General features: G+C 39.7%; 1 protein-coding gene across 1 annotated transcript in view; it reads right to left on the reverse strand.

The window, feature by feature from the left end:
- The window catches only part of eloa (elongin A), a 71,732-nt gene that overhangs the window by 15,286 nt on the left and 32,774 nt on the right, over positions 1–23,672 (reverse strand). The window contains exons 3-7 of the mRNA XM_063033559.1: positions 21,192–21,304; positions 19,332–20,382; positions 10,620–10,734; positions 2,979–3,131; positions 1,092–1,189 (exon numbers count right to left, since the gene is read on the reverse strand). Of these exons, the coding sequence (XP_062889629.1) occupies positions 1,092–1,189; positions 2,979–3,131; positions 10,620–10,734; positions 19,332–20,382; positions 21,192–21,304 (1,530 nt within the window). The remainder of the gene's footprint in view (positions 1–1,091; positions 1,190–2,978; positions 3,132–10,619; positions 10,735–19,331; positions 20,383–21,191; positions 21,305–23,672) is intronic.

Consider the following 23,672-nt stretch of genomic DNA (forward strand, 5'->3'; position numbering starts at 1 on the left):
CCAGGTAGCATCTCTAGGAAGAGGTACAGTTGACGTTTCCGGCCGAGACCCTTCGTCTGGCCTGCTGCGTTCACCAGCAACTTTTATGTGAGTTACTCCAAACCTTTCACACTTCTGACCAGTTCAGCAATCGAGGCTCAGGAAACTGCAGCAGTTCCTTGTTACATGGAAAACAGAAGCAGTAACAGGCCACCCATCCACACGGCACCTGCCCAACCATTCAATACTATCTCATCTCCTCTGTCAAAGCTGAAATTTTCAAGTGTCAGATACATCACTGATTTCAATAAAAAGTGTTATTACACAATCCAGCACTTTGATGTTAAAAGCTGCCATTTTCGCTAATGCCAAAGCAAAAATAGTAATGGTGGCATAATAGTGGCATTTAAGAAGCATTTAGACAAGAAGATGAACATACAGGAAATTGAGCAATATGGATCATGATACATTTAGTTTAATTTGGCATCATGGTTTGCACAGATGTCATGTGCTGAAGGGCCTGTTAATATGCTATACTGTTCTATGTTGTAATAATGAGAGGGTCATTTATAAATGATCTGCAGATTAAAGCTCAAATTATTTATGTTATTCCTGCTCACGGTGCCCATTCACTGACATTCATAGAGACAAAAATGTATAAATTAGTGTAATTTACATAAAGTTAGTTTAAAAAAACACACTATGGCATTAAATAAAAACAAAATAAATTTTAAAAAATCTTTTCCATCTCCATGGAAATGTATGATTCTCCACATCGGGTTACCTAAAATATCCACCTCTCCCTATAATCTCTCTCTTTAAAAAAAAGTCAACTTTCAATATGGAAAGTAAAAAATGTTTGAATGTCTGAAAATCAATGAATAATATCTCATACTGTATTGTCCACATCTGAAGGAATCATGTCCTCAGAACTCTCTTTGGTTAAACATGTAAAGCCAGGACTGTGGTGTAATGAAGAAGGTTAACTTGCTTATTTTAGTAATACCAAGGCAGCAGTAACCTTTCTTTTTAATTAAAGCATAAGAATGGTAACTGTATTATTGAGAGAAACTCCTGCCAACTTCCATTTAGGACTCAGAATAAAGACTTACTGGATTGCAGTTCTCGATACGATACAGTTGATCAGGAGTACACCGCTCTAGCACAGGCTCCAAGATTTCAAACGGCACTCCTCCAACTTCATGAATAGCTGAAAGAAAACACAGCAGCTATTATGTAAAACAATCCAATATCTAAAGATATTTTCTACAGTAACTGTACCTCATGACAATAAGCACATAGGGATTTTCCAGATATACAATTGTGTGATAGTTTAAATCATGGAATCTTGTAAAGCTGAATTAATTTGTTTCTCTGATGCTGTAAATTTTGCCATTATTGCCAATATCCAATCTAGGATCATGTGTCAACAGAAAATGCACATGATGATAACCATTACCCATGAAAACTAATCTATGTAGAACTCAAAAAAAAAAGGAAAGAAAGTTGTCAAAACATATTCAGACCTAGAGAAAGCCAGTCCCGTCAGTTTAAAAAAAAGCCATGTAATTGTCTTTAGATGTGCCAGGAGAATTTCATTTTTACCTTCAATCGTCTCATGAATGAGGAACATGATTTTATTCCAATGACACACAAGAGAAATTGACAGGGAGCAAAGTGACCTGGTCTTTGCACAAACCTCATCTTTAATTGTTGAATTGGTAGAATTCTGAATACTGGTGTAACTATTATTTTATGGGGTTTATTAGTAGGACAGTCTGCATTGAATATGCATTGTCCAGCATGGCAAAATGTCATGGTGTAAACAGCTTTCATAGCTTTAAAACAGAAATGGTCCTTCAGCCAATACAAAGAAAATGTGGGCAGGAATTTAGCTGTTCTAGTGTTAAATGTTACATTTTTGTACAATGTTTGTATAACAGAACTCAGGAGATACCATTATTCTACAGTTTACCTCCTTTTGTTCAACTGATTTTGAATATGCATCCTCTGCATGATTGAACCAATGGAAACAAGTAGTATATTTGTTTGTTATTCCTTCACCAATGTATGCTAACCAACCAATTCAGGAAAAATGCAAAAATCAAATCAAAGAAGTCACATCCCAATAGGGGAAGGGAGAAATAAGTCATTAGAGGCTAGAGTTCAAAAATAAGATCAGTTTTATGAGACAGAGCTGTTGAACATCCACTGTTCCCCATATCAGATAAAATTTATACATTAATGTCCACTTGGGTGAGGAATGCAAGATCCCAGTGCACGTGGAACCATACAAAATCAATGAATCAAATCTTGCATAAGAGGTAGGAGAAACAACACAGCCCACAAAGTAGTCTCCTCATACTAACATTTAACATTTACAGTGAACTATAGATTGGTAGTATTTGATTGGTGGGGAGGACATGGTGGAGATACATCTCTACCAAAGGAGGTGTAAGGCCCTCCTTCCCTCTGCTGGCCTGCAGGTCACCCTTGGGCAAGCACCTTCTTAGCCACCCATCCCCCTGACCCCCAACCCCCCAATCAGGGTCCAATGAAGCAACAGGAGCAGGTGATGAGGAGGTGGATGGTCGTATGAGCAGCTGATGCCTATCACAAGTCCTGGTTATGCGACCACTGGTGCCAGGCAGACAATTTCTGAAGAGTATTGATAAAGGCTGCGGTCACCTGTCTTGAAAAGGTACTGCCCAGAAGGCGGCAATGGAAAACCGCTTCTGTAGAAAAATTTGTCATGAACTATCACGGTCAAAAAGCATGACTGCCCACGTCATACGACACAGCGGATAATGATGATGTACTGTATCTGATGCGTGGTCCAGATGGGAAAGGTCTAAATCCAACAGTTGTATTGAAAGACAAATGTCAAATTGTACAGAATTCCAGTATAGAACTACTGTCTTATCAGAAATAAACTACTCGGTACTGCTATATTTTCTATACTTCCATGTGCATATCTCTGCCAACGATTTATGACTTACAGTCCACGTTATTTTGAAGAACTCGAATACACTGTTCAAATAACGACATCATCTTTGGGAGATAAACAATCTTTGATCCAGAGTACACTTGCATCTTTGAGTTAAAACGGCGACCAGTAAATCCCAGATCTTCCTCAGACAGAATAGACACAGCTGTATCAGAATGGAAAAAAAGGATTAATTAAATGATTGTGTAGCAGTTGAAAAATTAAATTGTAAATCAAATGCTGGCATGCATTTTCCAATATATACATTCCTTCAGCTTTCTTCCAATAATCATACTGGACAGTCATAAAAGTTCTCCACAATCAGCTTATCTAGTAAGAAATACTGAACAAAAATTAAAAAAAATACTGGAAACATTCAAAAGGTTAGGCCATATCTGTGGAAAGAGAAATGCAGATAATGTTTCAGGTTGAAAAGACTTTGATAGAATTGATAAAACAGGAGAAATAGAGTTTAATTGTCAGTTGCAGAAAATGTGGTTAACTGGATCAGCAAATCTGTGCATGACACTAAGATTGGGAGTGTAGTGGACAGTAAGGAAGGCTATCGTGGCTTGCAGAGGCATCTGGAACAGCTGGAAAAACGGCAAATGGAATTTAATGCAGACAAGAGTGAGGTGTTGCATTTTGGTAGGACTAACCAATGTAGGTCTTACACAGCGAATAGCAGGGCATTGAGGAGTGTGGCAGAACAAAGGGATCTGGGAGTACAGGTCCATAATTCATTGGAAGTGGTGTCACAGGTAGACAGAGTTGTAAAGAAAACTTTTGGCACGTTGGCCTTCATAAATCAAAGTATTGAGTACAGGAAATGGGATGTTATGTTGAAGTTGTGTCAGACATTGGTTAGGCCTAATTTGGAGTAGTATGTATAGTTCTGGTCACCTACCTACAGGAAAGATGTAAATAAGGTTGAAAGTGTATAGTGAAAATTTACAACTATGTTGCCGGGTCTGGAAGACCTGAGTTATGAGGAAAGATCAAATAGGTTAGGCCTTTATTCCTTGGAACATAAAAGATTGAGAGGAGATTTGATGGAGATATACAAAATTATCAGTGGTATAGACAAGGTAAATGCAAGCAGGCTTTTTCCACTGAGGTTGTGTGGGACAACCATAGGTCATGGGTTAAAGGTGAAAGGTGAAAAGTTTAAGAGGAACTTGAAGGGAAACTTCATCATCAGAGGATCGTGAGAGTGTGGAACAAGCTGCCAGCACAAGTGGTGCATGCAAGCCTGAATTCAGCATTCAAGAGAAGTTTGGATAGGTACACATATGGTCGGGATATGGAGGGCTATAGCCCCGATGCAGGTCGATGGGAGTAGTCAGTTTAAATGATTTGACATAGACTAGATGGCCAAAGGACCTGCTTTTGTCCTGAAGTTTTCTACGACTCTAAAAAGTGGGGTGTAGGGCAAAGAGATATCCATGAAAATGTTAATCCAGGGCTGCCATTAGCTGGGAACTGAGAGACAAAGAGAGGGAAATAGAGGTAGAGAACATAAACAGAATAGGTTGCAAAATGTCAGCTATCAAGCAGACCCAGATGAGAAGAACGTGGAGTGGGAGGGGGAGAGGGAGAGAGAAATCTAGTTGCCTGATCTTCAAGAATTCGATAGAGGGCAGCACTGTACCCAGACATAAAATTAGGTGCAGGTCCTAAAATTTGCACTGGGCCTCATTAATACATTGCAGGAGGCCACAGACAGATTGCTCAAAGTGAGAGTGGGATTGGGATCGTGAATTAATATGGCAGACAATAAGGGCCGAGTTGAAGGCAAGCATCAGAAAGCATACAGGAGTACATTTTTCCCCACTTCCCCCTTACTTTTACAAGAACTCCATTCCATTTTTCCAGTCCGTCCATTACCATTGTATTTGCTCTTGTGATTTATCTTTCAACAAGTGCCTCCAGGATGCTTGTCCTACTGAATTGTAGCTTTCCCTCTCCTGAGAGAGTCCTTGATTGCATCCCTCTTCCTAATTAACCCATCCATTTGAACCTTATCGTCACAGCATCTCTGAACTCTTGTCTTATGTTTTTTTGCAGCTCTAGTGTGACATTTTCCCCCCTCTTTGCCAGTACGGATAAAGGATTTTTAAACCTGGATCACTTCTCTTTCATCAAATGCTGTCAATGTGCTGAGTAGGGACATCTGTATATTCACTTTTCATACGAGTTTCATTCTCCCTCATACTTTTGTCCCACAGCATGAAAATCCACTTAATGGCATGGACAGTAGGACCTCCCAGGGTTGTGATCTCAGAATTGCTACCCATGCCACATGCTAGTGAGGCCAATACAGGTGACCCATGTTTTCCGAACGTTCGCTTTACGACACCTCGCTGTTACGAAAGAACTACATTAGTTACCTGTTTTCGCTAACAGAAGGTGTTTTCACTGTTACGAAAAAGGGCAGCGCACGCCCGAACAGCCAAGCTCCTCCCCCAGAACTGCATCCTAGCTGGCATTGCTTAAACAAGTGCTTTATCTTGACTTATTTTGTGCATCCGTTAGCAAGATGAGTTCAGAGGTATTGGAAAAGTCTAAAAGAGCTCATAAGGGTGGTACACTTAGTGTAAAAGTAGACATAATTAAGCGTTTCGATCATGGTGAACGAAGTAAGGACATTGTCCATGCGTTGAACTTGCCTGCGTCCACCATTCGCACTACTTATACGCAGAGAGAAAGAATTTTGAAAGCTGCTGACGTTACTGTTGGTTCTGCTCGTAGCAAAGTGGTCTCTCTTAGTCGGCATCCAATAATGGATAAAATGGAAAGTCTATTGCTTAAGTGGATTGATGGGTGTACAAAATGTGGTGTTCCGTTAAGTTTTCTTATACTTAAGGAGAAATCAGTCAGTCTTTTTAATAAGCTGAAACAGAATGCACTGGACAATGGTGATGAAAGTGTTGTGAAAGTGGAATTTAAAGGTGGTCATGGGTGGTTTGATCGGTTTCTGAGGCGAGGGCAGTTTCAGAGTTTAAGCAGTGGTTCCCAACTTCCGGGCCACAGACTGGTACCGGGCCGTGAAGAATGCAGTGGTGCAGCAGTAGTTGGAACGCACCCAGCACATCTTTAGGAAAAGAGCCGAAATAAACATGCTAATTAATTAGATGCCGCCCGACACATAAATGTCGGCCCAGATCACAGGCGATTTATTCGTATAAGCAAGTGTTTAACTGTGATGAAACTGCAATTTATTAGAGTCCTCCTGATTCCGGTAAGTGAAACTACACTGTACATACATTATTTCTACTTTATATAGGCTGTGTATTTTTATGTGTTATTTGGTATGATTTGGCAGCTTCACAGTTTAAAGGTTACTGGAGAGTTTCTGCCAAGAGTGCTTCCATGAGATTTTCGCTGTGCTAGACAGTGCTGCAGAAAAGTATTTCTACTTTATATAGGTTGTGTATTTATCATATCATTCCTGCTTTTACAATATGTTACTGTTATTTTAGGTTTTTATGTTTTATTTGGCATGATTTTGCAGGTTATTTTTTTGGGTCTGGGAACGCTCAAAAATTTTTCCCATGTTAATCAGTGGTAATTGCTTATTCACTTTATGACATTCTGGCATACAAACTGTTTCGTAGGAACACTGTACCTTCAAATAGCGAGGGAAACCTGTACGTAGCTACAGAGTTGGTGTAGGAGGCAAGTATATGGAATAAGGTAGATGAATTTGCAGCACAGTTGCAGGTTGGCAGTCAAGATGTTGCAGGCATTACTGAATCATGGCCAAAAGAAGATTATAGCTGGGAGTTTAATGTCCAAGGATACATATTGTATTGAAAGGACAGGCAGGAAGGCAGAGGGGGCGGCATTGGTAAAAAATGAAAACAAATCATTAGAAAGAGGTGACATAGGCTCAGAAGGTATTGATTTTTTGTGGATGAAGTTCAGGAACTGCAAGGGTAAAGAGACCCTGATGGGAATTGTATACAGACCCCCAAACAGTAGTAAAGATGTGGCCTACAAATTACAATGGGAGATAGAAAACGCATGCCCAAAAGGGTCATGCGGAAGTTCAATATGCAGGTAGGTTAGGGAAAATCAGGCTGGTGCTGGATTCCAGGAGGGGAATTTTCTAGAATGCTAACCAGATGGCTTTTTAGAGCAGCTTGTGGTTGAGCCCACTAGGAGATCAGCTACTGTGGATTGGATGTTGTGCAATGAACCAGAATTGATTACAGAGCTTAAAGGTAAAATAACCCTAAGGGGCAAGTGATCATATGATAGAATTCATCCTGAAATTTGAGAAGGAGAAGCAAAAATCAGAGGTATCAGTATTACAGTGGAGTAAAGAAAATTACAGAGGCATGAGAGAGGAGTTGGCCAGAATTGATTGGAAAAGAATACTGGCAGGGGTGACGGTACAGCAGCAATGGCTGGAATTTCTGGAAGCGATTTGGAAGGAACAGGATATATACATTCCAAAGAGAAAGAAGTATTCTAAAGGAATGATGACCCAACCGTAGCTAACAAGAGAAATCAAAGCCAAAGAAAGGTCACATAATAGACGAAAAATTAATGAGAAGTTAGAAGACTAGGAAGTTTTAAAAACCAACAGAAGGCAACGAAAGAGTCATTAAGAAGTTAAAGATGTGATACGAAAATAAGCTAGCCAATAATATTAAAGATACCAAAAGTTTCCTCAGATACATAAAGTGTAAAAGAGAGGCAAGATTGGAAATTGGACTGCTGGAAAACAACGTTGGAGAGGTAGTAATGGGAGACAATGAAATGCAGATAAACTGAAGTAGTATTTTGTGCCAGTCTTCACTGTGGAAGACACTAGCAGTATGGTCCAATTACAAACAAAAGAAAATGTGCAGATGCTGGACATCCAAGCAATATACACAAAATGTTGGAGGAACTAAGCAGGCCAGGCAGCATCTATGGAAAAGAGTGAACAGTCGACTTTTCAGGCAGAGACCCTTCATCAGTATTGTGGAAGTTCCAGGTGTCAGGGGTCACGAAGCGTGTGTAGTTACCATAACTAGAGAGAAGCTTCTTGGGAAACGGTAAGGTCTGAAGGTGGATAAGCACCAGGACCAGATGGTGTACACCCCAGGGTTCTGAAAGAGATGGCTGAAGAGATTGTTGAGGCATTAGTAATGATATTTCAAGAATCATTAGATTCTGAAATGGGTCCAAAAGACTGGAAAATTGCAAATGTCACTCCACTCTTCAAGAAGGGACAGAGGCAGAAGAAAGGAAACTATAGGCCAGTTAGTCTGACGTCAGTGGTTGAGAAGATGTTGGGAGTCGATTATTAAGAGTGTGGTCTCAGGGTATTTGGAGACACATGATAAAATAGGCAATAGTCAGTATGGTTTCCTCAAGGGAAAATCTTGCCTGGCAAACCTGTGGGAATTCTTTGAAGGAATAACAAGCAGGATAGACAATGAAGAATCCGTTGATGATGTGTACTTGGATTTTCAGAAGGCCTTCGACAAGGTGCCACATATGAGGCTGCTTAACAAGATATGAGCTCATGGTATTACAGGAAAGATTCCAGCATGGATAAAGCAGTGGCTGATTGGCAGGAGGCAAAGCATGGGAATAAAGGGAGCCTTTTCTGGTTGCCTGCCAGTGACTAGTGGTGTTTCAGAGAGGTCTGTTGTTGGACCCGATTCTTCTTATGTCAACGATTTGGATTATAGAATTGATGGGTTTGTTACAAATTTTGCAGAAGATATAAAAATAGGTGGGAGCAGGTAGTTTTGAGGAAGTAGCGAGGCTACAGATTGACTGAGTCAGATTAGGAGAATGAGCAAAGAAGTGGCAGATGGAATAGTGTCGGGAAATGTGCAGTCATGCACTTTGGTAGAAGAAATGAAAGGGTTGACTCTTCTCTAAATAGAGAGAAAATACAAAATACTGAGGTGCAAAGGGACTTGGCAGTCCTTGCGCAGGATTCCCTAAAGGTTAATTTGTAGGTTGAGTCTGTGGTGAGGGAGGCAAATGTAATGTTAGCTTTAATTTCAAGGGGACTAGAATATAAAAGCAAGGGTGTAATGTTGAGACTTTATAAAGCACTGGTAAGGCCTCACATGGAGTATTGTGAGCAGTTTTGGGCCTCTTAGAAAAGACATGCTGAAACTGGAAAGAGGGTTCAAAGGAAGTTCATGAAAATGATTCCAGGATTGAATGGCTAGCCATATGAAGAGAGTTTGATGGCTCTGGCCCTGTATTCACTAGAATTCAGAAAAATGAGGGGCAACCTCATTGAAATCTATCAAATGGCCTTGATAGAGTGGATGTGGTGGAGAAAATGTTTCCTATGGTGGGAGAGTCCAAGACCAGAAGACACAGTCTCAGAATGGAGGGGCATCCTTTTAGAACTGAGATAAGGAGGAATTTCTTTAACCAGAGAGTGGTGGAGACCAAATCTTTATATAAACTTAAGGCAAAGTTTGATAGATCCTTGATTGCTCAAGACATGAAGGGATATGGAGAGAAGGCAGGAGATTGGGGCTGAGAGGAAAATTGGATCAGCAATGATGAAACGGCAGAGCAAACTTGATAGGTCAAATGGCCTAATTCTGCTCCTATATCTTATTGTCTTATATGTAAATCTTGTCAGCAGTAAGACTTTCAACCTCACTAGTTTAAAAGGCAAGTTCTTCTATACTCACTGAACAATCAAGTTTTATTAAGTTCATTCATCTTGAAACTGTAGTATTTGAAGGAGATTCATTCTGGGATTAGTAATATTCTGTGGCTTCAAATACAACCACAAATGTGCCTGAACTATTTTATACATGGAAGTTGGAGCCGGGGTCACTGTTAGCTTCTTAAACTTAGGGTTATTCCAAGTTGCTGATGCTATTGCTAGCTCAGCAGATTGCTACTTTTGTGTATTTAATATAATATTCTAGTAATACTTGAGTAAACTTGTGTATATTTTTTATATTTATTTTTATTTATATATCAATCATGATTAAACATTCTTGTTCATTTAAATAATTATGGATTATATTTGTAAATACTTGAATTGCATGTATTATCACGATCCCATGAGATACACGCACACCTTGCTTAAAGTAAACTCCGTGTCTTCCTTTGAGTTAGTTTAATATTTTGAAGTTGCAAAACATAACTGCTACTCTCTGCTGCATTACAGAGCTCAGCCAAATTCCATATAAGGAAAGAAAATTCACTTACTGTCTTTTCAGGCAGCCAAGGAAAATAACATTTCCAACAACTGCAAGCTTGTATAAAGTGCAGACATTCACGTCTTTATTGACTTTAATTCCCATACAGTAGTTCTGCACAATCTTGGTAGAAAATAGGCAACTCAACTGAACGAAATTATCTGAATGGAATGGCAAATGCAACTGGAGCATAGCTCGAATAAGACAACAACACAGGAGAATCGAGAATCTCTGCAGATCCTAAGTAAATTTGTTGTTTTGGGATATTAATCTAGAGACAGCAAGAGGAGAAACTGATTGGTCTGCTAGTGAATTTCTTTACCGTGACCATTTCTCTTTCCATTAACTTTTACCATCGCTTCAATTTACAAAGTCCATCAATTGAACAATTAGAAACTTACAGTCTTATGACAAAAATAAATAAGGAAGATTTTATTGTGCGGTGAATTCCACCTGCTCAGTAGACTTACCTTTCCTTTTGGGTGGAGATAATGGTGTCAAATCCATGGAAGGGAGGGGTCGGTAGTTGGGCTGGATATTTGGCAATGGAATATCTGGTAAGACTGGTACCACATCAATCATCATCTTTTGTTGTCAGAGTGGGGGGGGAAGGTATGAAAATTAAAAGAAAAATAGTTAAAACTTCTGTCTTTAAGTAGAAACAACTAACAGTAATTGAAGAGCACCTTCATGGTGTCTAATTTTAAAGCCACTAGTACTCCAAACCAAATATTAAATTACATATACTTTTATTCCCTTTCTTTTTGACTCTATTTCTTTTAGTATTTATAGGCATGATTAGAAGTATTGGCTGAAATCCTACAAAATCTTACCTTGATGCCCCAAAGTAGGAGCGACACTGGCCGAACATCAGTGAAGTACGGCGGAGATGCGTTCTCTGGCAGGTCTAACCTAGCCGTGAAGGTGATGTTCCATCTGTACACTACTAGACTAGATCTGGTAGTAGGATCGTGGCTAGCTAAGTCAAGGAGGCGAGCATGCCTTTGCTACTTTGTAGGTTATGCCTCTTCAGGCAAAGGCTGCACCCAACGAGGATGCCGGCAGCAGGGCGTCTGATGGTGTCTGTGGCAGATGAGTCCAAAAGGGTCAATGGTACAGCCACCTTGGTGACATGCGGAGGAACCAGAGTGCTGGTCATTGGATGGCATCACTAGACTGGTTAGTTGTCACTGTGGGGCAGCTTCCTTATCCGCTAAGTCTGTTACACTCCTGTGTACCACTTAGCATCAGATTTGGAAACCCAGAGGGACTGTATGGTGGGGGCATGACACCGTCTGTCCTATTACTGTGCAAGGCGTCAGTCAACATCGAAATCGATGGACAGCCGAAGAGAAGAAGAAGAAATGTTGCAGAAGACAAAGTCCAAAGTAAAATTTATTATCAGAGTACATACAGGTCACCACATACAACCCCGAGATTCTTTTTCTGTGAGCATACTTAGCAAATCTATAGAATATCAGCTGTAAACTGTAAGCATCAAGATCTGTTAACTGTAAACAAACTGCACCAATGCAAATATAAATAAATAGCAATAAATACCGAGCATGAAATAACAAGATAAAAGAGTCCTTAAATGAGTGTAGCTATTCCCTTTTGTTCAAGAGCTTGATGGTTGAGGGGTAGTAACTGTTCTTGAACCTGGTGGTGCGAGTCCTGATGCACCTGTACCTTCTACCTGATGGCAGCAGCGAGAAAAAAGCACGGCCTGGATGGTGAGGATCTTTGATGATGGATCTGCTTTTCTACAGCAATGTTTCATGCAGATGTGCTCAACAGTTGGCAGGAATCCACTACCTTTTGTAGGATTTTCCACTCAAAGGCATTGGTTTTCCCATACCAGACCAAAATGTAGCCAGTCTGCACACTTTCCACCAAGGTTTTCAATGACATGCTGAACCTCTGTAGATTCCTGAGGAAGTAGAGGCACTGTCATGCTTTCTTTGCAATAACATTTATATGATGGGTCCAGGATGGATCCTCTGAGACAGTGATACCCAGGAATTTAAAGTTACTGACCTACTCCACCTCTAATCCTTTGATGATTACTAGATCATGGACCTCTGGTTTCCCTCTTCTAAAATCTACAATCAGTTTCTTGGTCTGACTGACATTGAGTGAGAGGTTGTTGTTATTATACCACTCAGCCAAGTTTTCAATCTCCCTCCAGTATGCTGATTCATCCCCTTTGATACAGCCCACAACAGTGGTGTCATCAGCAAACATGTATGTGGTGTTGGAGCTGTACTTAGCCACACAGTCATAGGTGTAAAGTGAGTAGAGCAGGGGGCTAAATACATATCACCACAGAGCTCCTGTGCTGATGGAGATTGTGGAGGAGATGTTTCTGCAAATCCATACTGACTGTGGTCTACAATTGAGGAAATCCAGGATCCAATTGCACAAGGGGGGCATTGAGGCCCAGCTCTTGGAGTTTACTGATTAGAACTTGGTGTTAAATGCAGAGCTGTAATTGATAAAAGCATCCTGATGTATGCATCTTTGATGTTCAGATGTTCCAGGATTGTGTGAAGAGCCAACAAGATAGCATCTGCTGTAGACCTGTTGCTTCAGTAGGCGAATTGGAGAGGATCCAAGTCAACATTCAGACAGGAGCTGATAATCTTCAACATCCGTCTCTCAAAACATTTCATTACTGTGGATGTAAGTGCCACTGGGCGAGCCATTTAGACAGGTTACCACGCTCTTCTTGGGCTCCGCTACGATTGAAGTCTACTTGAATAGGTGGGTAGCACACACCGCTGGAGTGAGAGGTTGAAGATATCTGTGAATACCCCAGCCATTTGGACTTCAGTACTTCATCTGGACCAGATGCTTTCCTTGGATTTACTCTCTTGAAGGCAGCTCGCACGTCATCTTCAGATACTGAGACCAAAGGATCATCGGGAGTTCTAGTGATCAAAGCGAGCAGACCCCTATGTTGCAAGATATATCTTTTTTGGAGGTTATGGCACTCAAATCCTGCCACAGCTGATGACAGCACTACTAGAATTATATTCACTTTTCCCATTTTATCATTCAATATTAGCAAGGTAACAGGCAACCAACTCACGTGCATGGCTACAATAAAATCCTCTCCTGTTGCATCAGAAGAAGATTTGAATCAATATATAGTATAGATATGTACATATTCTATGTGTGCATTTCTTCCCCATCAGCCAATTTCAATCTTATGTTCTTTACAATTTTAAATCTTCAATTAGCCTTGTTAGAAAGTAAATACCACAAATACTAAGAAGTCAATTTTAGCATAGAATTCTTCTTTTTTTGCTGTTTTAGTGTGAAATTTGAGATGCATTATGGATTGCAATTCCAGTCTGAAACTGATGTCTGGGTTTCATGCACTAAATTAGTTACTTGTAGAATGGAATTCCAACCTTTTTTAAAAAAAATAAAGCTATAAATTTTGAGAGAAATTTTATCCATTGAAGGGACTATGCACGATCATGGAAGTGAAACTTACAAACTTAATTTCTTTAGGGGTTCATTTCTACAATGAAGTGTGATAATGACTTCCATCCCTTTTTTCTCTACCGTGTCAGGTCCTGTGGCTACAAAAGGTGATCTTGGTCAAAAATTATTTCGTGACAAGGGACTGAGATTAGTACCTCAAGGGGAAACTGCCATGAATTGGTGCTGAATGGACTGGACACTACAAACACTTCAGGTAGCCCACAATATATTAACCACCATGGATACTGACTTACAGTATTTTGGTGACTACAAAATGATGGTGATGATACAATTATCCAGAGAAAGACAGTGTAAATCATTTATTAATGGATTACAGCATGTATGACAGTTGTTCAGCTGTCCATTGGTAAACTGCAATATTATTCCATGGATTAACTCAGGAGAAGTCTTGAGTAACACATGCCTAGCTGCTCAATATTTATTATGAAGGCATGGAGAGCTGCCAACTATTATTGCAAAATACATACAGAACTCTAGCCAACACTAATGAAGGAGTGTCAAAGATGACTGCACTTTGGCCCGACAGCAATCTATAGGATTGGCATGGCAACAAAGGACCCGAAGAAGCCTTTGGCTCAGAACAAGCATTTATTCACCAACAATGGATGTTTGGCTCACATCTGCGTTTCTCCAGGAGTCAGACCATTTATAATCAGTTAATACAGTGCCTTATAGTGTATCCTTAAACTACAGATGGAGGAAGATTTCCAGATTATAATTGAATAGGGTATGGAAGGTCCAAATTGCCTAATTTGCACTTTAAGTCTTGTTGATGTACAACAGGCCACAGCTAGAGTACTGAATGTGGCAGAGAAGATTGGAGGAGGTGCATGTGAATCTTTGGTGGTTTATTTTGAGGCCCTTAATGGTGGTATGGGAGGATGTAGAAAAACAAGTGCTGCTCCTCCTGAGGTTGTAGGGGATAGCGCTAAGGAGAAAGAATCAGGGAGAAATGGGTACAGAGGGTTAAGTAAATCAGGGAGGAGCCGTGGAGGGAGTGGTTACTGTGGAAGGGAAAAATCTGGCTAGTGGTGGGTTTGTTGCAGCTGGTGAAATGTTCCTGCTCCACCCGCATTGATGCTGCCCAACCCACTGCGTTCTTCCAGTGGTTTGTTTTTTTTTTGCTCTGAATTGTAGCATTTGCAGCCTCTTATAATAATAATAATAATAATAATAAATACTTTATTGATCCCAAGTGGGAAATTATTCTGTAACAGCAGCAACATTTAAAAACACACTTAGCAATAATAGTAAATAATAAAAATATAACATTAACTAATAATAAAGTACAGGATAATATACAGTAATAACTTACCAATATGCAATACTGCACAATAATAATGTACAAAATAATAAAACAGAGACTATTGTACTATGATGTGTGATCTCCTGTCACACAGAGATGAACTGTTATATTTGCCTATTGCATTTGGTAGGGAAGATTTTCTGTAACGATCCTTGTGACAGCGGAGCTGAATGAGCCTTTTCAAAAGGGTTCGCCACTGCTTATTCAGTAGGTCATCAAGAGGATGTGCCTGATTGTCTATAATGGATAACAGTTTGTTTTGTGACCTCCACTCCACCACCAACTCAGAAGAGTCCGGGTTGTAGCCAAGGATGGATCCAGCCTTTTTGATGAGTTTACTTAGTCTTTTTGCATCACCAGCACTGATAATGCTCTCGAAGATCTGTTGAACCATGCACCACCACCACGGGCGACACTCCTGACAAACATGGATGTGGCAAGCTGTCCCTCCCAGGGGCTGTGTTGATTTTTTTTTTCTCTGTTGGGAATAGGACATTTCCTCCACTTGTTAATTGTCATTCAAGGTGGATGGAAGTGTTCCTTTTGAGTTGTACTCCTCAAGAGTTGCAGCAGAGACTCTGAAGTAAGCGTTTTTAGGTTACAGTAGCTTAGCAGTTAGCGTGACGCTATTACAGCTCAGGGCATCAGAAGTTCAGAGTTCAATACCAGCATCCTCTGTATTACTTCTCCCAAATGTATCGGTTTTAACTGGAGCATAGGAGCTCCAGTTTCCTCCCACAGTCCAAATACATACTGGGTAGGTTAACTGGTCATTGTAAATTGTCCTGTGATTAGGTGAGGGCAGTGTTTCCCAATCTTCTTTAACCCAATGTCCCTAAAGCACGTTCATACTTGCCAACACCCCTTAAAGATCCTCATACCTGCCAATGCCCTCCTTAGGCACAACATACTCTCTGATGCCCCCATAGTATAAAAACATGTCTACATATGCTAGAAAAATGAGTCTGCTTTAAATTTTTATTTGTCTTTAAACCTAGCTTACACAGTACCTGTCCACTATACAGCAGCTTTGATATCAATGTCATCCCTCAGCTTGATGGTTTTTAGCAAGAGTTGAAATATCTGGTTCAAGTTGTGACAGCAAAAGCCTTAAGTCCCCATGTGTAACAATGTCCAAGTGGTTTCTGTTTTTTTTTGTGAGTATGTGGTTCTCTACACTGAAGCCTCTTTCAACAAAGTAGGAGGGTGGCAATGCAATGAAGAGCGGTTTGACTTTTCTCCAAAGACCAGGAAACTTCGCATGACAGTGTAGCCACACACCACAAAAGCTGACAATTTTGAAAAGCATTTTTGCTTCATCATCATTCTGAATTTTCATGTCTTCTTGCAAGCTCTCTTCCTATTCTTCCACCTAGGAAAGAAATGGGTTAATTACCCAGTCCAGACTGTTCAAATCCTTGAATCGATTCTGAAAATCCTTCAGTGTCTGCGGATGTAAGCAGTACTCTTGCAAAACACTCTGTGAAAGTGAGTGCCATACTTCCTATGCAGGGAAACTGTGAGACATTCTTCTCCCATTGTTTTGATTATACATTTCCAATTTTCCGATAAAAGTGGACACTATACTTTGAAATTGAAATTCTCACCCTACAGTTTCATATTTAGAATGTTCATTTTGTAATACAGATCAGCTAGGTATGCCACATTTCCATGTAGAAGCTCTTGTTGACTTTGAGCAAAAATTCAACCACAGTGTCAAAAAGATTAAAGGAACGTTTTAAGAAGCAGCCTTTTGACAGCCAATGCACTTCAGTGTGAAGAAGCACACGCTCAAACTCTTCCCCATTATCCTGGCATAACTGGTGAAATATTCTGCCATTTAATAGATGAGCTTTATTTTGTTTGTAGCAGATATTACAAGAAGCTTGAAAAAAGTCGCTGGCTGAGGTTTCTGGCTGCGAGATATTGATGATGAATTACACAATGGGTTGCAATAGACTAGGAATTTCTTTTTTCAAAAACACCTATAAAGAAGCATGGTGATCTGTCATGTATGGTGCTCCATCTGTTGCACAAGAAATCACGTTCCTAATTGGAATACTTTTATTCTCAATATACGTTTTGAGCTTGTTGTAGATTGATTCTCCTCCAATGATATTTGTTAACTTTCTAACAAAAGAGAATCACTTCATAAACTTTTCAATTTTTGATAAACCATACATATGCCATTAGGTCAGTTTTAGTTTCTTGGCAAATGACTGAAGTGAGCAATGCTTCTCAAATGCTTCTTTCATCTTCTGGAATTGAGTAATACCATAAGTCGCCATTTCAGAGAGTGTTCCTGCAATCTTGATGGTTTCACGGCTTCATTAGACAGTACAGTATTACAAATAAGCCATAGGGCATTGCTGATCTGATGGGAACGGAATAATACCATACTCCAGGTATGTAACATTGTCTTGATGTACTTTCTGTAGTTTCAGTTTCTTAGCAGGATTAGAATTCAAGGCTTCACCGCCTTCAGAGTCAAAGATCAAGCAGTACATATTTATCCATTATTAACGGGGCTGAATTAAAATTAAAAATTAATACAAACTGGGAATGCCTATTGGATGTTGACAACGGCAGCAAGTTGGTACGGACAAAATGATGGTGGTGGCACGCAAAGGAAGAGCAAGGCTAAGACGAAGACGATCACAACAACGAAAATTACTTTGACAAGGATACAGATTGGAATCTGAATGTTAGTCGGGATAGAGCTGGTGTTTGGCAAGCTACGCAAGGTCTCAAAATTATAGTGCATCGTTTGGGTGGTTTACCTTCACTCCTACCCCCGCCGCCAAGTTTCTTGAACGCCTCCTCCTGACAACTTCTGTTTCCCCTAATGCCCCCTTAGGACACGCAACCACCCATTTGGGAATCACTGGGTTCGGGTTAAATCGGGTTGACAGGGTTTGCTGGGTGGCTCAGCTGAAGGGCCAGAACGGCCTATTCTGCACTGCATCTCCAAAGAGATGGATCAGGTAGATAGACAAAGGTGCAGAATGAACACTGATTTGAGTAGCTAGACGGGGTTTCAACAAAACAACCATTATTAGACAGTAAATAGATCAGAAGGTGCGGGAACCCAAACTAAAGAGGGAATCCATCAGAATTGATGGTATGAAGCATCATCACTTCAGATGTGACAAACACATCTGTGTAATCATGGAGATCTCAGAGGTCAAGACCAGGAGATTAATTGATTAATTAACGATGTACATGTACTAAATCATTTCAAATGTGAAAATAGTTGACAGCTGGTATAGATTTATTTCTTTTCTTATAGGGATGCCATTTTGTGTTTAATAGTGCAATTTATACTCTGCTTCACCCTTTACAACTGAACAAAGTGTACTATATGCTGTGACCTTGATAAACTTTGTACCATTTTAGCTGGGTCTTCATCAAACTAGCACAAAGAACCCCACCAATACAACAGACTCACATTTGCTTTAGTTTCATTATCTATTCTCTGTTTTTAGGTATCTCTTCAGAACCATTCTGTTGGGTGCAGACTTGAGAGAGTATAGACAAGGCAAGTCCACAGACATATAAAGTAATTGTAATTACACTTGGCTCTAGATGTGGCTAAGTGTAATCATAGCTTGGCTCTAGGGGTAGAATTACCTCTCCACCAGAGGAGGTGTAAGGTGCTCCTTCCCTCTCCTAGCCTGCAGGTCACCCTTTAGAACAGCGTAGCACCTGCTTAGCACCATCCACCCTCCGATCAGGGTCACGTGAAGTCATGGAAGCAGGTGGTGGATGGTCATATAAGCAGCTGGTACATATCACAAATTCTGGCTCTGTGACCACTGACACCAGGCAGGCAATCTCTGAAGGCTATTGATAGTAGCTGGGGGTTACCTGTCTTGTAAAGACACTGCCCAGAAGAAAGCTATGGCAAATCATTTCTGTAGAAAAATTTACCAAGAACAATCATGGTCATGAGACCATGATCGTCTAACATCATACAACAAGGTACATAATGATAATGATCCAGATTTGGCCTATGTACAAGCAAGCCGGTATACCTCACCTTATCTCCCTTGACCATTCATCAGAGACCAAGTTGTTCTGGACGATTGTGATAATGAATCCCACGTGATCAAGCTCAGCGATGCAATTAACACTTCCCACATGCAAAAATACCATATGCCATATATAATGTATATCTTTCAAGATGCGTATAAAGCAATTTTATGAAATCTGCACTTAATTAATGCAACAACTCAAAACAGCAAACGTTTCAGATTTTCATGTCAACCAGATCTTTCAAATGAAACTTTTTTTTTAAAAACACTCTACAAAATACTTCTAAGCTCTACTTTTGTTCTTTTTGTGAGATCCTATTTGATGTTACCTTTTTGGATTTGACATGAGGCACATCCTCAGGACGCCTTTTAGCTTTCTTCTTTTCTTCAACATTCTGTTCTCCGTAGGACGAGCTTGAGCCTTTAGAACCTAATTTTGAAGTAGATTTATCTGACCCTCTAGATTTTAATTGCTGAGTCTCTTTAACCTTCCCAGAAGCAGGCTTGCTTATCTTTTTCTTTCTTTTTTGTGGTTGGTCATAGCTAAGGTAAGATTCAAATGACATTGTTGGTTCTTCAAATTCATCGGCAACTGCAGCATCAGTAGAGTCCTTCTGGAAAGAAGCAGACTGATTTTTTTCTGCAGACTTTGATTTTTTTGATTCCACCTCTTCTTTTGGTTTACTCGATGTGGGTTTTTCTTTGGGCTTGTCCAATGTACTTCTCTGCTCATCATGATCAAACTTCTGCTTATCTGAGCCTCTATGCTTATATTTTCTGTCATCAAAATTCTCCTCAGTTTGTAATCGAGGTTTCTTATGACTGGAACTTACTGAAGTATAATCCCCTTGGTCCCTGTGATTATATTGTTCTTTTGAGCAAGATTTGTCTGTTTTATCTTGCATTTGGAGAGAGGATAATTTATACTTTTCTTCGCCTTTTAGAACTGAATGCTGCTTTTCTTTGTGTGAAGATTTGTGATCCTTGTCACGACCCGTGCCCACTTCTGCTCGCGAGCTGTGATGGTCCTGGTGAGTTTTATGGAAGCTTTTAAAAGGCTGCATAGTTTGCTCAGCATCTTCATCAGATGAATCAATTTTATTACCATAATCCTCCACAGGAGGAGATTTAGTCCATCTCTCCACATGCTCTTTAGAATGGGATTTTGACTGATAGCCGTGACTACTGTATGTGTAAGATTTCTCAGTCTCAAGTGAGTGTTTCCCTTTCACAGGAACATGTTCATAGTTTGATTCATAGGACTCTCCATGGGGGGTCTGGAATGTCTGTCTATAATCTTCTGGAGAAGGCTCCCTGTGCCTTTTTTTTGAGACCCCTTTATTATAAGTAAATTCCCTCTCCTCTAGTGTATTGGTGGACCTAAACAAAACAAATGTACAATAAATGAAGGGTCAAAATTCAATTAACATTGTTATAGTACTTACTACAAACAATATATTTTACTCTTGTACTGAAGTCCTTCCCAATGGCACTACAGGCACAAGCATTGCCCAGTGTACAACAAAGCTACAGAAGGGCCAATATCTGATCTCCATATTGAGGAGAGGCAAAAAAATGAGACAGATCATTCAGTGATATCCAACTGAAAAGAAAATCTGCTTATGGATTTTTTTCAGTGTTATTAGAATCATCTTCAAGATTGTATAGGACAGACAAAACTCACTGTTCAGGCTAATGTATGAGGAACGTGCTTTTCACAAAGGCAAAATGTAAACTAGGACAAGCACAGATGGTAGTAAAATTACATACTTCAATGATTGAAAGCAAGGATAAAAAAAACTAAGGAATGATATTAAGCATTAATCTTTAGATTGAAGTGGTACAGAGAACACAGACAAAATCTTGTCCAAGTTATGTAGTTTAACCAATACCGGTAAATAGGTTACAGCGATTATACCCATGTAGGAAAACACATTGTTTTACTAGACCTCAAATAATGTGCAAATGGTTCAGGTTATAACATGCCAAGTATGAAAACAGATGCCTTTCTCCGTGTTAATTTATGAAAGGAAGAGGTTTTCAAGCTGGTATATTTGTGATATTATGATAACACAAAATAATCCTAATTTCACTAAACATTTCTTCAGAATTGGCTTATTATGTAATAAATTATGTACATATATGAAGAACTGCCAATAACTAAGATGAGATGGCTATTGAAACAGTACCGTTCTACTTCCTGGGGTACAAGCTTCTTCCACTTTGAGACTAGGTTCTTAGCACTTTCTCCAATCACGTCATGCTTCCTGAATCCATTGACTGTTTTCCCTATCCCTGTATCCTGTTAATAAAAAAGAAACAAAGATAAAGCTAAATTTCTTTAGCTTATCCACTAAGCACAAACTCAAAATCCACAATAATACTCTAAAAGACAGTAAACATCATTCCAACACTTTGTTTTTAACTATGCAATATGATAATGGTGCATTTGATAATGATTATTCAACATATTGTCATACAGCACTGAAGATAGAAACTATTGAAGCATCACTCCAGTGGATACAAGGAAAGCCTTCATTTACTGAAACCTGCAAATTCTGTCCACTTAATAATGAAAGCCAGGTCTAGATCATGGCTCAAAGCAAGGAAACCACTGAGAGAATACAATAACGTTCCACACTTACCAGCAAGGAACAATGGAGCTCTTAATGGAAAAACAACATTGTGAATAAACACTGCATTAGTGATTCCAAGAACCACCACTACATGCACTAGACCTTCCATGCAAATATGATAGTCATCAACCAGAAGTGAACCAAAGGATGTGGCCATACTTAAACCAATGGAAATCACATCAAGCCCTAGCTGCCGCAGCAGCAAAAAAAATCAAACGATGAAATACATTCTCAAAGAATATCTTGTGCAGTGTTTTCCAGGGCATATGGACAGCATTCTATACACAAGTTGTTGCTACCCCCAAATAGCAAGAAGATTTCAGCATTTTAATAATGTCTTTCTTGAAACTTTGCTATAATTATCTGTTCTTATTTAAATAATGTTATTTGGATGCTATGGAAACATTATCTTAGAATCTCCAACCCAATAAGTCACACTACTGAGTTACCTGTTGCCGTGTAGAGTGAGGAAATCAAACAGTAGGACTTTGCACTTATTTAGCTTCAGAAAGTTAATAAATTTGTTTTTTTTTTCCCCAGTATGAGAAAGTAGCCCAAGTTCTTTCACAAGATATAATCAGCCAAAAGAATAACAAACCAATAAAAAGATTGGAACTAGCGAGTAATACCTTTAAGAAGTAGGCTTTGAAGGGTCTTAAAAGGATGCAGGATCAAAAAACTGGGTATCAAAGAAGGATTTACAGTGCTTAGAACCTAAGTCACTCACAGCACTTTGGCCAAAAGCTGGAGAAAGAGCGCAAAGGATATGATATGGAGGAACATACATATATTTGGAAGATTTAAAGTTAACTGAGAGGTGCAAGACAACGAAGGAATCTAAACAGAAAAGAAGTTAAAATTCATGTAATCAGCACAATATGAGAAAATGCATCACATTTTATGCTTCATTCTTTAAACAATAATTATTTTCTGTCAAATTTATATTCATACATCAAGTACTCAGGTAAACTTGCTTGGATCAATCGGTGTGTTTACACAGTGTGGTAGTTGTCCATCGTGTTCAACGATGACGCGGAACCTGTGCGGGAAAGTTTTTAAAGTGGAAAAGATTTTGCACTGGGGCAATTCCTCACTCGACCTCAGAGGTCCAGGTCCAGTGGCACGAACAAACGCCACAAACTGGGGCCTTCCTTGGTTGCAGTGGATGACCATGACTTCTGTGCCTTGTCATGCCCTTCCTTCTCCACGAAGCACTGCAGAACCACCTTCCTAGCTAATGGATCTCTCTGCTGATCTAATCTGTTCAGTCTGTCAGAGCTGTCTTCAAATATATATTTATTTGTAATAAATCTCTAAAATAGTAGTTGGACACATGCTATTTAATTGGGGAGTTTAACATCGATTTATATACAACTTTAGAAAGACTGAAGAACTTAAATAAGCTGATCTGCAGAAACCTTTTTGGCAGAACACCTCAAATAGATAGATAAATGTTTAGCAGATGACTGGAATGATCTGAAGAAATATTCCTATTGGAAACAACCTAAGTAGACTGCCAAAATAGTTTAATACTCTGGCCTGCCAAGTTTATGGAGCATTGCAGTACTGCCATCCTAGCCATTGGATCTCACTGTAAATCTCATCCACCCAGTCCGCCAGAGCTGACTTTGCATTCTATCTCAACAGGGTACGAGGCCACCGGCTGCCCTCACCTGGTTCAACCTGCCGCTTGAAGCAGTGTATCGGGGTGTGGCAGCTGTTGCATGCAAACAGCTACTTCAAGAGTGGAGTGTCCAGTGGGGACCAAAGGTGAGTGAGCTACATCGAAATGTACTCTACAAGCCCCTTCAGCAGAGGACACCCCACACACAGTAGCTATACAGATTTAATCAGATTTTCCACTCTCTACTAACTTCAGGCAGCAATGAGGTCACAAAAAATAGTGTTGACACAGGAAATTGTGTAAGAGTAAATTAATTATGATTCATGCTCTTTGTCCGGTAATTTATAATGAAAATAAATTGAAATATGCAAGGGAATTGGCCTGAGAGTTGTACTTTTCCAAAGAGAGTA

The sequence above is a fragment of the Mobula hypostoma genome, chromosome 26, assembly GCF_963921235.1.
Source record: "Mobula hypostoma chromosome 26, sMobHyp1.1, whole genome shotgun sequence".
NCBI classification, from domain to species: domain Eukaryota; kingdom Metazoa; phylum Chordata; class Chondrichthyes; order Myliobatiformes; family Myliobatidae; genus Mobula; species Mobula hypostoma.